This window comes from Styela clava, chromosome 8 (genome assembly GCF_964204865.1).
Source record: "Styela clava chromosome 8, kaStyClav1.hap1.2, whole genome shotgun sequence".
NCBI classification, from domain to species: Eukaryota; Metazoa; Chordata; class Ascidiacea; order Stolidobranchia; family Styelidae; genus Styela; species Styela clava.
Genome location: NC_135257.1, coordinates 15,548,987 through 15,562,502, shown reverse-complemented (window position 1 = coordinate 15,562,502; position 13,516 = coordinate 15,548,987). Strand labels below are relative to the sequence as shown.

Below are 13,516 nucleotides of genomic sequence, written 5' to 3'. Positions count from 1 at the left end.
GTAATATATATATGATATCAATCAATGCCTTGCTTTTCGCCCCAATATAACTATCAGCTTCATTATTTTCCGTATTTGGAATTGCCGTGATTTTAATATTTATGCTAATAATAAAAAAATTAAAACATTTAATATAAGCCAACTAAATTGAATAGTTTCAACAACCGCAAATCACGTACTCTACTGTTGGTTGTTTAAATCAGTGCCGTCAGTCTAACGCTAGATGAGCTTCACCTTTCGCAGTTCGCAAATTTCCTAAACTCGATCTATACTGACTACATCACCCAATGGGATCATTTAGTGATTTAGTATTCACAATAAATATGTATGTTCTCTGTGAGTTTTTTTATTCTTCCTACATATGACCTGATGAAAGTTAACGTTTTGTAAAAGCACCATTAAGTTTGAAGGGATCTTGTTGTTGATTGTTGTCCGAGATGAATTCAATGAGAATAACGAAACAGAGTTTTATTATTACCCGGTATATATAAAAGTTTGCACAGAACAGGCTAATAAGTCCGCAACTGAACGTTACTGGAGAACTGAGTCCGCAACCTATCACATAAATATAGGACGGAGATATCATTAGATTAACACGATCCTTGAAACAACCCATGTCGATGGGGTCAGAAAAACAACTAGATGAAAAAAATACAAAAAGCGAAGGTTCTTTAGAAAAAAATATAGCCTGCCATAGATATTTAGTTGACAAGCGGGAACCTTTGCAGTTTGCGGTTGAGATTACATAGCTTGAGCACGAAAAAACATTTTGGTGGAAAAGATGCAAACGATCAAATCCGTTTTTATATTTGGAAAATTGGCGTTAACTAAGTGTAGCTTTATTTCGTTGACGGAAGTAGTTTTGCAAACCTAAATCTAGTTTTCGACAATTATAATTGAGTTATACCCGGCTACAATGTATACTTGCCAGCTAAGCAAAATAAGAATTATCTTCACGTGCGAAGGCAATCGATGTTTTTACTCGAATATTTTCAATATTCAAAAGTTTATTGTCTAATATAAAACATGCACTACAATAGCGGAATTTCTGAAACAAGATTCGCCTGAGACGCTCCTCTGAGGTGGCGCCAAAGATCACTAAGTGTGCAGAACCAAAATACGAACACACAAGAACTACTGAAATGCAAAACTCAACATTCGGTTGATTTTGATGTGGACGTGTAATACCAGCATTTTACTTTATTGACATGAAAAGAACGTGAAGTTGGGTGGCATGAAATCGATTTAAATTCTGGGATACAGTCAATATGTTATTTATTTTCTCAATTAACTTAATTTGGGATTTAAGTGTAGCAGAAACACTTATAGTTTCTTTAATTTGGCAACAAAAATAATGAATGGGTGAAATTACAATAATGAAGAGAAGTTTACAAGATTGCCCATATGTGAATGGTCTAATATTTGTTTGCATATATAACAATCATTGAGGCGGGTGGAGGCATGGAGTAATACATCATATCTAATAGGTACTATTTTTATTATTTCAACATCCAGTATCACATTAATCATTCGATTTTGGTTGCACTCTTGAAATGGTTTCAGTCTGTTTCAGAAAATTTGCTAGTCTGGCAATAAGTCTAAAATCGCCGTGATTATTGCTCGATGAAGTTTCAGCCGATTCAGGTATTTTTAAATCGTTTTCGTCTTCAATTTCTATATCACTCAACTGGGTGTCGTCATCTTTATCTTTGTTTTCAATAATGTTAGCTGTGTCTTCTTCTTTTCCGCACCAGCAACTGCACTTGGGAAGTGTTTTACCTCTGAAATAAGGTTTTAGGTTTTATGTACGATAAAAGCAACAATAGAAAATTTAATTAAACAAAGCTTATATTTATTTTTTATATTATGTTTCAGAAATATCAAGTTTCATAATAACTCCGTAACCAATTCCAAATCGAAAATTATAATTGATTGACTGTTTACGGCCATTCTATATTCAAAATTGGGCGCTCCGGAAGTATTCGTACCAAGATGACGTACAACCTGAACAGCCCTAACCTGGTACACATACTATGTTCAGGTTGTGCGCCATCTTGGTACGTATACTTCGGGAGCTCCCAAAATTGTACGTATTGTGGCGTATGTAAGCATTCTGTGAAACAGATCAATTTGATAGAAATAAAAAACAGATAAACGTGTTATATCAACGCTAATAACACTCTTAATCGGTAAAAATTACAGATATAACTTGCACGTAGGTACGTAATTTTCTCATATATATATATATATATATATACCGTATATCCATTTCACACAATGTCTCAAAATACATTGTAAACTCACAATCGACACTTACTTATGAGAAATAATGTATACTCCAATAAACGACAACAAACATCCAAATAAGAACATGAATACACGTAGAAAAGGAACTCCGTAAAATTCTTGATAAAATATAGATCCAGCCAATATCGCACTCACAGTAAAGAATATAAAGTTGACCGGCACAACATCAGAAACATTGTACAGCTGCATTGCCTGTGCATTATTAATGAAAAAAATTATCGAATTTACAGAAATTAAACATTGAAAATGTACATTCAGTACTTATGTTTATATTCATTGTCGTGTATGCATGTATATTTGTGGTATCTAACGACTACACTTAGACCACTTTTACTGATTTCTGGTCATTTTAATCTATATTTTGCTTCAATAAAATGTTCAAATAATAAAAAATAAGAGTAAAACTTGGTTGAAGAGGAATGGGGGTTAAAATTTGTTTTTTTGATGAAATGTCTTTCCTTTTAACATCTGGAGGCGGGTTCACTCTATGTATAAAATTAATATAGTACATAGTTAAATACAAATATTCAGTTTCTTGGTTTATTGAAGTTCATACAAAAATATGCAAATTTACCAATATTTGCACTAATTATATAATGAAAGCATAAGTATTAAAACAAGATAGCGATGCTCAAATATATGGACACGAAATCCAAATCGAAGTAGTACGGATATGCAATCTGTCTCAATTATACAATCTTTAACCACTGGGAATTTCAAAGCAATTAGTCCTGTAATTAAGGAGAAAAGCCGGTTTTTCATACAGTAACAACAAGAATAAGAATACAAAATGAAAAAAACGATGCATGTAGGGTTTTGCTTTTTATCAATTCTAAAACAAACATCGTGTTTTAAAAACGAGGGCTTGTTTTGAATCAATATTTTTCTGTATTTTTTGTTGAATTACTCCCTGCATCGCCGCGAAACTACGCCAAAACGTTGCATTCTGGCAGCTGCACACGCAGCCGGAATTATAATTTCATAAAATGTAAGTAAAAATTCTCATTTCGACTTTTACTTATATTGCGTACATTTATTGCCACGTTTGTATCTTCACCAATGTCATAAGATTTTAACTGAAATGTTCATTCGAAATATCAGAGAGACGTTTTGAGTAAGAAAAATCATGAAACGTAGGTCACGAGCCTACTACAAAGGCTATTAGATCAAGGGCAGTCTTCGGCAAAACGAGTGGGTTGCGATAATGAAGAATATGCTTACATCGGCGGCATACTGATATAAACGATGGGACACCCTAGCCTAGCCTATGCTAATTGTAAGACCTCTGATGTAAAGACGCCACTACCCACAAGTTCACAATTAATCTGTTATGATGACGCATAATATGGATTTCGAGTTCATGTGTTGGCATTTTTCTCATAAAATGATGGCAATATTACGGTCAATACTGTTCGGGTGATTTATGCTTAGCATACTTTGTTTTTAAGGTTGAAGCGATAGAGTTTTTCAAGGTTATACAAAGTTACAAACTCATTTATTCGATCGCATTTCAATTTTCGCAAAGTGATTTCGTCGTAGCAGGGTCTTTAACGTAATGGCTTACCGGTTGCGTTTTACTGCGCAAACCACTGAACTACAGCTTGAGAAGGTGTGTATGAGCCTCTATCAATATTTTTGGAGTTTTGAAGGATTTATTGCATATAAGAAGCGCTTGGCAAGTTTTTACATCCAGTTTTCTTCAACATATTTTATACAAAAATATCAAATAGCACAGCCATTTTAAAACAAAACAGGCAAAAAAAACTTGATTTAAAACAATTGTTTCAAAACAATTCTTTTTGAACAAATCCCTAGATACATGGGTCCATTTCGTGTCTAAATATACGCAAAAATCAATGATAAGCTTACTCATATCCTGCTATGGCTGTTACAAGCGAATTGTTGTGACATTGATAAGAAAAGAAAATTTGTACAGAACATCAAACATTTGAAAAACTACTCACAACCAGAAAGCTATTATTTAACCTGGTTTGTATAATGACTACAAACAAATCATCTACAAACTTACCCTATTCAAAAAACGAATTTGTATTGCTGTTGTGACTGGTAGTAGAAATAGCATGATCCAGAACACAGGATTCGCAATATATTTGACACCACTGCGTATGGTTTCTGATAGTAAAGTCGACACCGCTTTTGCTGAAATGACAGTGACTGACGCAAAAATAGCGACGAAGAGTAGAAGAATTAACAAATGTTCAACATTCTTGTAGAAACTGAAAATAACAGAGGAATAAAGTTTAGTTCAAATCGAATTACAAAATGATCTACTGTAATTCTAAAACAATTTTTATTCAAAACGTAGTTATTATTGTTTTACAAATATTTTTACTTACTATATATAAAATAAAATTCCTAAAGCAACAATTTCAATTCCAATATATAATAAAAAGCTCCATGCTTTCAGATATTCGTATATTGTTGGTACATCTAATTGAGGCTGACTGAATGCTGAAAAACTGATGAGAAATATAGATCCAATCTAGACGGAATAGAAGAACATTGTTAGATTCCACTTTATGAGATGATCACTGATCACAATAAACAAAACAAGCTCAACAAAAGCAGTATCTTGAATATAAAGCTTTATATACTGTACTTGAAAATACCAGAATCTGAATAACTAGCCAAATTGGAACATTGCAAAGCCAGCGTTATTAAGCTAAGACTCTCTTCTATTTTAAAGATTTAGAGGCGACCAATAGGTTTTCATTTAATAATATTTTATGAAGTTGTGAACAATACACAATATTATCTTGTATTTAGTAAAAATTACGGTGTTTTCCAAAATTTATATGTGATAACACTTATAGTTGAATAGCTATTTTAAAATCCTCAAAGAATATATTAACGAGTCTAATTGAATTATGTGGCAGCTCGCAACAGGTTTTTCGTTCTTTACAAGTAAGTTAAAACGTACGTGAAAAGCACTATATTTTCACCCATTTTATAGACAAGTTTAGATTTGTTTTTAGAAATTGATAAAGAAAATGCAGAAAGAAGGCACTAAACTAAACTGAAATCCTTTTTTTGTTTATGTCAGTCAGATAGTCACCGAAACTGTATAATTGAAAAATACTCAATTGTGCTTTAAGGCAAAATAATAAATCTAAATTTGAAACATGTAATTCAACTTACTATGACTAAACTGACTCCTACAATGCTGTGTGGTGTGACAGTTTCACGTAGAAAAATAAAAGCTATGAAAACATTAGACAAAACCGCCACACTTCCAAGAGGTGCAACCAAAGAAGCAGGAGCATATCCATATGCCATGAAATTCCCAAACTCTCCTAATCCCATCATTACCATTCCTAACCACCACCATTTGTCCAAGCAGTATTTTCCCTCGTCACCAAGTCTGCAGTCAAAAAATTGATAATGAGTCAAAAACAATCGTTTAAAAGTAATGAATATTTCAGTTTGTATGAAGGAAACATTCTTAAACACTCAAAAAATCAATACAAGTCGGCATCCAATGCCTATAGGCACATTGTTACAGAAGCGTTGGTGTCGGATAATCAGAGATCGTACATCATTGATTGCATTCCCTATAGGAGGCCATTTACAAAATATTTCAAAAAAAATTGACTTTTGGACAAAACGTCCTAGACTACTGAAAGTTGCGTACAATCCTGCACAAACAGAAGTTTATGTGTAAAATCTAATAAATGTTCATTTATGGGTTCTGTTTTTTGGGTCACGACGTATATTTCATATCCCTGAAATATGATGTAACAAACAATGGAGTGATTTTCAAATATTTGGACACGAAGACCAAAACGAAGTAGTACGGGAATGCAATCTGTAACAGTAGACCACCGGCAAGAATTCTAACAACAACATAATAACGAAACGATCCATATTTAATTTCGTTTTCAATAAGGAACCAGAATATTGAAAATATGGACCTCCTGAAGTATGCGCACCAAAATGGCCTACAACCTGAACTCAGGTTTTGTAGCAGGTTAGAGTTCAGGTTGTGGGACATCTTGGTGCGCATATTTCGGAAGTACCGAAAATATAATATAAGTAAGGCGCTTAGGCATGGCATGTAACTGATAGCTCAATATGTTGCTAGGTGCAATATTTTAATTCATTAGTATAGTCTACTATTTGATATGCAAATCTTACCTGTTGTGAGCATATTTTTGTACACTTAGTGCCAAACTAATCATGATATTTCCGGACACAGCTAAAGCAACTCCTATCGCCTGTCTCTTAGATTGCACAATTTCTTCATTTGTAATGTTTGTAGTATGATTGGAAGTGTCGTTGAACAAGCTATAATTTCCATAAGTGCTGTCATTGCCAGTTGAATATGCTGTACTATTCATAACGTTGGCTGCAAGGGTTGCAATCTCATGCTCGTTATTCAATAGGAATTGTTTATGTGCCCTGTAAGAATACAAAAAACGAAATTTTTCAGACGGGATTTGACAACAACTTCCATACATAACCACTGAGCTAATTTCAAATCTACAATCGTTCAGTCTGACATCCTTTCAATTCTCGCCCACGTTAAAAAAAATTGAAATAAGTTTACACATTGCTCATATACGTTTTGCATTGTAAAATATTGGGGTCTTTTGTACAAAGTCCCCGCCACTTATGTAAAAACATGAGATTTGAAAAGTAGATAATCTTATGACAACGAAATATCACAGAACAAACGCCCTAAAAATAATGTTCAGTTTATGAAAAGTTTCTCCAAAATCGGAGCCCGTCATACAAAATTTGTTGATTAATAAAATATTCGTACACTATGACACGGATATTATTGTTTAACACATTTGGCGATCACCCGTTTTACTCTCTTACAATCATTTTTTGTTTCTCAGTCAGAATACTACTTATTCACGATAAACCACAGTAAATATTTATCTCTCTAGCTAATTCTATATCGCAAATTAAACCATGGACAATTTTTGAATGTAGAACATTTATCAATGTAACCCACCAGTCGTACTTTATCGTATACTTCCATTCACGTGAAATCAGACTCACAATTTTTACCAAGCGCAAAGAAGAAAAAGGTATGTATGCATTAGCTGTATTAATAAATAGTTAATAGTCAAATTAAATTAATAGTCTACCATATGTATTGACCGCTTGTAGCAAATGAGTAAATATTTTCACACGTCCAAATTAAAACCGTTTTAACTCGTGATTATTTTCTTCATTTACCATCAAGACTAGCAGACTCCTTTTCTCTAATCTTGTCATCAGCCGTACCCCCACCACACTAATAATAGGGTACAGTCAGCCTGGTCTTATATTAAAATTGTTGTTTTGTTAATGGGCTGCGAGCCGGCATAGCGTATTTATTACTTCTGCGTGAAAATTACGACGCAGAGTAGCACCCTCTTCCATACGTGGAACACAAAAATCCTAATTCAAATGCTAGTTTCCATGCTTGATCGGACTTATATTTTTCGATTCACCAAAATAAATAATCCTGGTCACGATTTCAATAGAGTTTGGGCAGCGATGAATTAATTGATGCGTAAATATAATTACTTCAGTAAATTTTACAAGAAAAACAGTGAAAAACTTCCCACTTCAAAACACCCAATCGAACATGATTCTAGTATATATCTTTGGTTAATTGCATAAGTAGTCTTTCAATCTTGCTTGGCTATTCACGACGGCATGCATTTCATTATAATTCCTGGTTAATTCTGTGATTTTTTTGTTTTTTTTAACAATGTTGGTAACAACACAGGATGCGCCGGATGGAATGATTCAAACCAGTGTACATATTGTAGCAGACCCAAATGAGTTTGCGTAATGGCCAACAATAATATTAATTATATTTAAATTATAGTTTAATATTATATTGAATATATAGATTATTATTACGCATTCATTAAATACCAGGAAGCCATGGTTACTATTATACAAACTGTGAGAACATCAATATTAAAAAAATATATATTACATTCATGTTGAAACAAGCATAATCAAACTACTGGTAATGAATTGTCTTATAAGGAGATCGGTATTGAGTATAAAGTTGAATGCCCTACGCCATTTTTTTTTTGTCAACAATAAAAAATAATTGGTTCCAAAGTTGTTAGTCCTTGATGTTAAATATTTCTCATTTCCTATGATTGAGGTTGATGGAACAAAATTTCCGTTTTCAATAAAGTTTAAAATGTACTGATCGCTGTACAGTAGAAAATTAACACCCAATCTAATAGCATTTAAATGTATGTAGTACTGTATTGTAGTTTTGTACTGTACTGTACTGTAGCCTACTGTAGTATCATTTTGGCAGTTGAAATGAAAGAAGAAAACTGTATTAGATTTGAAACCAATGGTTTGAAAGCTAAAATTAAACCCACGATATAATATCAAATGCAGTCCTGGACTCTAATATAATTTATAACCCTAATGTTAATTACCGATAAATATTACATTTTAAAATAATTTGAAGTGTTTAACAGAAAGCTAAATTAATACAAAAGTATTAATTAAAGTTGGAGACCCAGAAATCAATTGCTAATCATAGCCTTTTTAATGTTAAAATAGAAATACAGAATAGCAACTATACTACAGGTCAGTGGAGCTTTATTTGCCAAATTTTCGAAATTTCCTTCACACTTTCCGCGAATATATTTAAATTAAACTTAGACCCCATAAGAACTGACAAATGCCATACCCGACATGGACTGGTAACCAGACGAGAAGCCAATGTACGCCACATTGTTGCACCTTCTTATTTACTTCCCTTTTCCCCGGAATAAATATGAAAATCCTATTCCAAGTCACTGAAATTTTGCAATCCTAATCTACGCCTCTTCTTGTACATCCCACATTTAGGTCTGCTGGCAGTGGAGAAAAGTATTTGGAAGATTTCAATCCGCGGATAAAGATCATAGACATGCGAGAAAAATTTTAAATATTTAAATTTTTATTGTTCTCGCCATTCAAAACCTCTCAATGTTGAAAAAATCTTTTCTAAACATCTTATCTAGCTGACTAAACCTATCGACTCAACTCGAAATAGTAGCACGAAACTGGAAAATTGCAGAGAAGTAAATTCAAATCACGACTGCTGCTAATAGTGTCGCACCGACAATACGTGCATATTCAAAATCAATTGATGAGCTCCAACTGCGTACACCACCGGAAGGATGTTGGCAATTTACCGTACAGGAGCCAAGTTGCCTGGATTATTATAATCTGTGCAGCATGAGTTGCATCTAGCTAAAGCTAAACGACACTTTTATCTATGGTTTAAGCGTGCGGTGAATATGAACGAACGTCTTACTGTTCCATTCAAATTTTTGCAAGTCGAAAAGACGATTCCTGACAATGGACCATATTAATGCATATGAATTGCAAAAATTTGTTTAAAATGGAAGGCACTGTAACTAGTGCTTCCGAAGTGAATTTTCCACTATTGTCGTGTAACATGAAAGTGAAAATGAATAACCGAGTTTAGTTGCGATTTTGATAATGAATAGCCACAAAATTGTTGACAAGACTTTTTATATGAAATGGTTAGAGCCACTTAGGATAGTCTTTTGCAAAATCCTGAATAGGTAATTCATACGTTTATTCAAAGCATGTCAACAAGTAACGTTTAAATCAGGGGTGTGCCACCTAAATGCCAAATGCGACCCGCAATGAAAAAGGGTGCGGTCCGCTGGTAAGTGCCAATTTTGAATGGTGTCCGGCCCGCGAAATAAGTTTTTAATTTAGTTGAATCTGGTACTTGCGAGTAATCTGTGCGTTACAAAGCCTATACCTTTAATGCCAATTTATTATCTATGCCTATGACGCTACAATACCTACAATTTTTGTGCCTGCAACTACTGGAAAGCCTATGTCAAATAGAGGTGCGGCCCGCGGGTACACCAGTTATTTGTATTTGGCCCTCCTGTATTAAAGGTTGCACACCTCTGGTTTAAATAATGCATATCGTGGATAAAAAACACTGAAGTTATAAACATAAAAGCATGCAATGTGATTGTAGATTGTAAGGACCGTCGCCGTCGAGGATATTACCGATAGAAATTGTTCAGATGATGCTGAGCTCTTATCCACTGTTACGTCATAAAACAAGAAACAACTAAGCCTAAATGGCAGGCTGACGAATTGGAACTCAAAAAAAGTTGATGTTGCCCATTATAACTTTATACGCTATACTCCAACCTTATAGATTCGCCGATTGTTTACGATTCGACAATTATTTTAAACTGATTCATGCACATTTTACACTGTAGAGCGCTTACATCAAATTACCTGAGCTGCAAACATAGAAGCTTATTGATTTGACAGCAATTGTGACAATGTTATTTTGGCCACATAAAGAATACATATTTAAGGCTCAAGTATTGACAATTAATTTCCTGTCTACAGTATGGTCCATAGTTATATGTAATATGAGACACACACATAGCTCAAAGGTATATTATACTCTATTAATGTTGCACTGTCGATTTTCACCCTTTTGTCGGTACGTGCTATCTGGTTTAAAAAAGGGTTACAATTGTGAGTAACTTTTAAATATTAAAATACTTATTTTTATCCCCTTTTGGTCTCTTAGATTTGGATCACTTTGAAATCTGTACGCCATTAGCTTCACTGATGATCGGCATCTATCTCAAGATTTTGCCTTACAAATACTTTAATTAGTGCAGAGCTATACGTTGAACAAACATTTACGAAGTACGGGGAAATTTTTGGCATCTTACATATTGTAATTACAATATGTAAGATGGGGGTACATCTCTCGCTTGGTATTCACTACCAGTCGGCTCGTCGAAACGTGATTAAAAACAATAGCGCAAAATTTAACGGATATTTGAGTCATAACGAAGCCTCGACTATATTCAAAATATATAAGTCTTACAATTATTGTTCTAAATCATTGTTGGAGCAAGTCTATAAGCCTCATTCACTTACTAATATTTTGTCCGTTGAAGCTCATTTATTTATGGAATATAAATTTTAAGGGTATAGAGTTAAAAACGTGGCATTAAGATATAGATTTCAATTGCGAGAACAATTATTTTTAGTACGACGTGCGGTCTCCACAGATTAGTCTAAAATAGGCGACTCAGTTGCAATGCGAATGCAAATCAGTTTAAACGCCTAAATCAGCACAAATATATCCACTATTAATATAACTCTTTGCAATTGGAATAATCAACATGCTGATGAGCCACAATGCATTATCTTCTATGCAGTCATGAGCCCAAAGTAATATTTTGTATAGGCTTTGACAGAGGACGATTGATCATTTAGTCAAGAATTTAGTTTTACATTATGCAATGAAAATCTACGAAATAATCTTCAAGATTATTTTTTCACATTATACATTCCAGCAAAATTATAAAAACCGCTTTTTCTGGTATTCTGCAATCCTACCACTACATAAAAAAGAGTATTAAAATATTGCCACGACAACCGCTAGGTGGAGATGCAACATAGAACTTCGTTGCGGTAACTACATGTTTGAAAGCTATGGTTTTTCATATACGAACGAAAATTAATCGAGCTGTGCTGCTGTTTATAGTTTATAATTCAACTTCATAATTATATAAGTTTATCTCAATTTTTTGACAAGTTTAGCAAATAATGAGGAATGGTATATAATCATATCGAAAATCAACTTGAAATTTACATGGCTTACATTCATTTGGCTTTGATATAAGCAACTATACTTCTAAACCACTTCATATCCGAACGAGGGCCAAAATAAAACCATACCACAATTTCTACACCCGAAAGTAAATTGAAAGCTACTGTTTGAATATACAGGGTGTCCAAAAAGTGCCGCCCGATTTCATAGCATTACCAATTGCAAATTTGAATAAATTTGGTTGTATGATAAATGGGGACTACAACATTCAACATCTTAGGCTTGACCATAAGTCTTTTTAAAAATTGAAAAAAAAAAACATTTGATTATAAAGACTTTATAATCGGGCGAAACTTTTTGGACACCCTGTATATCTGTACTCACAATAATCTCATGTGTCGCGGTCTACATATTCTCTATATCAGAAGAGAAATCACGTTCGAAAAACCGTGTAGTTTGGGTCAACTGTAGAATTCCTGCATAGCCATTAACCACCTATTCAAAAGTCCTATTATCTTAACTCACATTCATTGCCTTTTTGGTTCGGAAATTTTCTTGTCACGTCACAATGTCTTTTGGAAGGGTGGTGGAGCTATCTTAGTATTGTAAAAACACGAAAATAATTTTTGCCTAAAAATACTTTTAATCTTTCAATGTCGCGTTTTTTTAGCATTGTTACAAAAATGATAATATGCTAAATGCAGTTTTATTATCTTGTTAAAAAACTACTTTTGGCATAATAAAAAAAAAAGCGGACAGTTATTCACCACCTCAGCATTGCTAGTCAGTTAGAAAATGAATCTAAAACACCAAGAATCGATTTAGGCCAATTCCATTATATTTATCATATTGTAAAAATTGAGAGTCAAAATCGGATGCTGAAAAACAAATAACCTATGCTCATTTTACTTTCACAAAGGGAGTTGTTATTGATAAATACAGGACAGGAAATATTTTCATTTTGTTTATTCAATGCACAATTTTACTTTTATCTCTGTATACCACAAGAAATTTTGAAAATATGAATGAAAACAACCGTGTTGTTGTTATTATATGTATATATGCATTCGAATATATTACAAATTTCTATTATTTTCGTACAAATGAATTTCTGAAACTAAACACGACCTAATCGATGTAATGCTATTCACAGATTCAGAAATCGATGGAATCGTTTAAATTCGATTGGTGTCACTCCATCGTAATAGGTATTTATATTTAATCACTCGCTTGCTCAAATAACCTTTAAACGTACTATTTAATTATTTAAAATTGATTTAAACCGTACAATAATATATGACTAAATATGATGAAGCTTGAACCACCCAAGTACAAATATTATATGTTTTTCATCACGGTGTTTTACCAGGCAGAATTCAAAAAATGAATGAAAAAGCGGAATTTTATTAGGTGATAATGAGACGCATATGCAAAAATACTGTATATGTACTATTTTGTAAAATAAACTGTAGTGTAGAGGCCATACTGTAAATTTGAAACTTTAATTGTCGATGCTGTGCGTCTCCTAAAACGCAGCATCGCAGGGCAGGGGATTAAGATCAGGAGGGTTTTTAAAGACAATTACAAGCAAGA

At 33.4% G+C, this 13,516-nt stretch overlaps 1 protein-coding gene across 3 annotated transcripts; it reads right to left on the bottom strand.

Annotated features, from left to right (window-relative positions):
• Positions 1 to 1,479: 1,479 nt before the first annotated feature.
• LOC120345632 (NIPA-like protein 2) lies at positions 1,480 to 12,440 on the bottom strand. Of its 3 annotated transcripts, none has more exons than XM_039415162.2 (7): positions 12,308 to 12,440; positions 6,463 to 6,726; positions 5,467 to 5,689; positions 4,665 to 4,810; positions 4,337 to 4,544; positions 2,318 to 2,499; positions 1,480 to 1,781 (listed from the first exon to the last, which is right to left on the bottom strand). In XM_039415162.2, exons 1-7 carry the CDS (start codon positions 12,316 to 12,318, stop codon positions 1,523 to 1,525), a joined length of 1,293 nt encoding a protein of 430 aa, XP_039271096.2. In that variant the 5' UTR covers positions 12,319 to 12,440; the 3' UTR covers positions 1,480 to 1,522. The 3 variants fall into 3 exon arrangements, with proteins under 3 accessions (XP_039271096.2, XP_039271095.2, XP_039271097.2); XM_039415161.2 differs by lacking the exon at positions 12,308 to 12,440 and adding an exon at positions 7,425 to 7,557; XM_039415163.2 differs by lacking the exon at positions 12,308 to 12,440 and adding an exon at positions 7,289 to 7,369.
• Between the last annotated feature and the right edge of the window lie 1,076 nt (positions 12,441 to 13,516).